The sequence below is a fragment of the Hibiscus syriacus genome, unplaced genomic scaffold, assembly GCF_006381635.1.
Source record: "Hibiscus syriacus cultivar Baekdansim isolate YM2019G1 unplaced genomic scaffold, ASM638163v2 tig00110597_pilon, whole genome shotgun sequence".
NCBI classification, from domain to species: domain Eukaryota; kingdom Viridiplantae; phylum Streptophyta; class Magnoliopsida; order Malvales; family Malvaceae; genus Hibiscus; species Hibiscus syriacus.
Window position 1 is genome coordinate 2,617,801 of NW_024062795.1, and position 2,922 is coordinate 2,620,722.

Genomic DNA, 2,922 nt, shown 5'->3' on the forward strand with positions numbered 1-2,922 from the left:
TGGCTAACTTACTGTCAACGTTCTTTATCATGTCTTGTCCTTTTTGGCGACTTACAATCAAATAGGGTCAATGTTAGTACACCCAATTTTTTTTTGTCGTATTTTTTATATATTTATTAATTTTGGCTTATAAATTATGGATAAGGAGGATATGATATAATGGAAGAAACAGATGGATTTTGGGAAAATGAGATTGATTTATGTTTTACTGTAGTGGTACTGTTTCCTCAGCACGCTTTCGATGACAAATTTAGATGTGGATGGTACTTCAATGCTGCAGCATAGGAATTATGACTCTGACATCGCTTGCTCTGTTTCATAAGCAGTTTTTCATAGTATGAAAACTGAAATAGCCAAATCGATGTAGTTCAGTACTTCAGTTGGTTATTTTATTTAACAGACTCAGGATGAGAAGGGTTAACTGGATTGGCTTTTGGTTATCTTTTTCTTTTCTCAGAAGTATAATCTATAAATTTTTAGATAAATCGTAATCATAATTATTTAGACAGAAACTGTTTCTCTAAAAATTCAACTTTTTAATTTTTTAGATAAAGCATAAGTATTGTAGATACAAATTCATAGGTGATTAAACTTGAATAATTAATTATTTAAATGATATTCACGTTGATTAATAAAATATATTAAAATTATTTTATATTGAATAATAATTAAAAGTCTATTTATATTACTAAATAATATATATTTTCTTAAACGTAGAAGAGAGTGAAATAGAAATTACCAATTCTCTGGGTATGCAGTATGTGTTCACTGGAGGCCTTCAACTCTGGTTAAAAATTGTAGCGAGGCAAGTTTACTCCATGATGGGAGAGTGCCAAACAACTTCACTAATGAGGCTGTGGTGAGATGAAGAGCAAAAGGCTCCTAAGATTCCATCTCACCGCGGGAAAGTGTGATCCAAAAAGAGCCTAAGGTGATTTGATCGAATTACGTTGATTCCAATCAGTTTGTTAGTTTTCAAATTGGAATATATACATATACTTACAGTAAAATACAATTAGTCTCAAAAGTTTTGCCTAACAATCATCTGAAGTTTTAAGAGATTTTTAAACTTGGACAAGAGTAGATAGATGGATTAGAGCCGAAGATTCAAGTCAAGCTTGGATGGTTCTGACAGCGGTTCGGGTGGTCGAGGATCCAAACGGAAACTGCCTGGCCACATGAAGTCCGTTCCATCATCAACTGTGAACTGCACTGAGTAAGTATCAATAAATCTCGCTACACTTGCAGTAGCTGCATCTCTGGTTGATTTGTGCACAAGCGAATGCGGTTGAACGTCAAGTGATCGAACCATTTGACTGCTCGTCGGCAAGCTCATCATCGCCATCATTCTCTGGGAATGATATCTTCTGGCTGCACCTCGCTCCCGCTTGTGGGCGTTTTGGTGGCCACCCAAAGCTTGTGAACTGTAAAACTTCCTCTTGCAAAAGTTGCAAGAGAAAACCTTGGAAGGAACTCGTCTTAACGGCGGGTCCAAGGCAGACTCAGAGTCTCCAGGTGCTGGTATTAAGTTCCCACCGAGTGTTAGGTTCAACCACTCTCCTGGATTCTCTTCTTCAATTGCTTCATTATTGCTATCTTCATTAACCCTTAGCTCGCCTTGTTGTGTTGTTGATCTACTTTCGGTTTCAGCTGCTGCTTCTCTTTGGAAAACCATTTTTTTCTCTGAAGTTCAAGAATACAAAGGGATTTACAAAACTTGATATAGTTTTCAAGAGTTAGTTTAAACTGGGAGGTGAAATATATTAAATGGAGATAGGAGAGAATGAGGTTTGCTATTTGATGGTTGGCTTTTTCACTTTATATGGTCAATTATAGTCTTGGTCCCTTTAATATGCTCAAATTTACTTACATTCAGTGTCTATGTTTTTATTTATTTATTTATTTTTGTTTTAGGAGTCAACTATTTGAACTAACAAATAACATTATAAAAGTGGAGGATCACATACATGGGTTATCCCCAATTTGAGCATAGTGGAAGGACCATAATTTGAGGATTTTATTTTCCCATTTCAATTAATGACAAAGACCCCACATTGCCTGCAATTCTTGGTGCTTTTCCAGGGGGACAATGCTCGTCGTCTTCATCGTTGCCATTGATCAAAGTTATAGGATTCGCTACTGTCATCTTTCTGCAATGAGAATGCACTTACTGGATTCCTGGAGTCAGGTAAGAAAGTCAGGGTTTGGCATATCCAACAAGTGCTAGCATTCATGGTCAAATTCATCATATAATCTTTCAACGTACTGCTTCCCAGAAGCCAGGTTAGTGCATACTCTATACACATATTGTGAATTATGCAAATGCGATTCTAATAAAAAAATATGATTCTAGATGTTAAAAATATCAATTATGGTTTGTATAAGATATAATGGAACTATATAGATTTATAAATTTACAGTAAGCCACACGCTTACATTTCTTTAAAAACCCTTTAAAACAAATTTGATAAACTAAATCTTTTAAGGTTTAATTTCATTTGTTATCACATACTTCACTTATTTATACTATGTTAGTGCGTTAAACATAAATGCATTTATTTAGGGCATAATGTCAAAAAATATCCCTGATTTTTAATTAAATAATCATTTTAGTCCATATTTTTCTGAACATTTTAGCTCCAATGTTTTATTTTAGGGCAAAAAGGCCCATAAAATTTGATTAAATTGTCACTTTAATCCTTATTGATTTACAATTTTCATCCACTAAGAGACCTTATTGTCCCAAAATGAAATGCTTCTAAAAAAAATAAGGATCAAAGTGATTATTTAATCGAACGTTGATTTTTTTTATCATTATGCCTTTATTTAACTATTAAAAAGTTTAATTCTATGCATATTTTCAAGTTTTTTTTAATGAGATTGTCATCATATCAAATACTAACCCATAATCATAAGCTTTGA

General features: G+C 33.6%; 1 protein-coding gene across 1 annotated transcript; it reads right to left on the reverse strand.

Moving 5' to 3' along the window:
* Positions 1-1,021: 1,021 nt before the first annotated feature.
* Positions 1,022-1,758, reverse strand: LOC120133953 (zinc finger protein 7-like). Its single transcript, XM_039150437.1, has one exon. It carries the CDS (start codon positions 1,673-1,675, stop codon positions 1,094-1,096), a length of 582 nt encoding a protein of 193 aa, XP_039006368.1. The 5' UTR covers positions 1,676-1,758; the 3' UTR covers positions 1,022-1,093.
* Between the last annotated feature and the right edge of the window lie 1,164 nt (positions 1,759-2,922).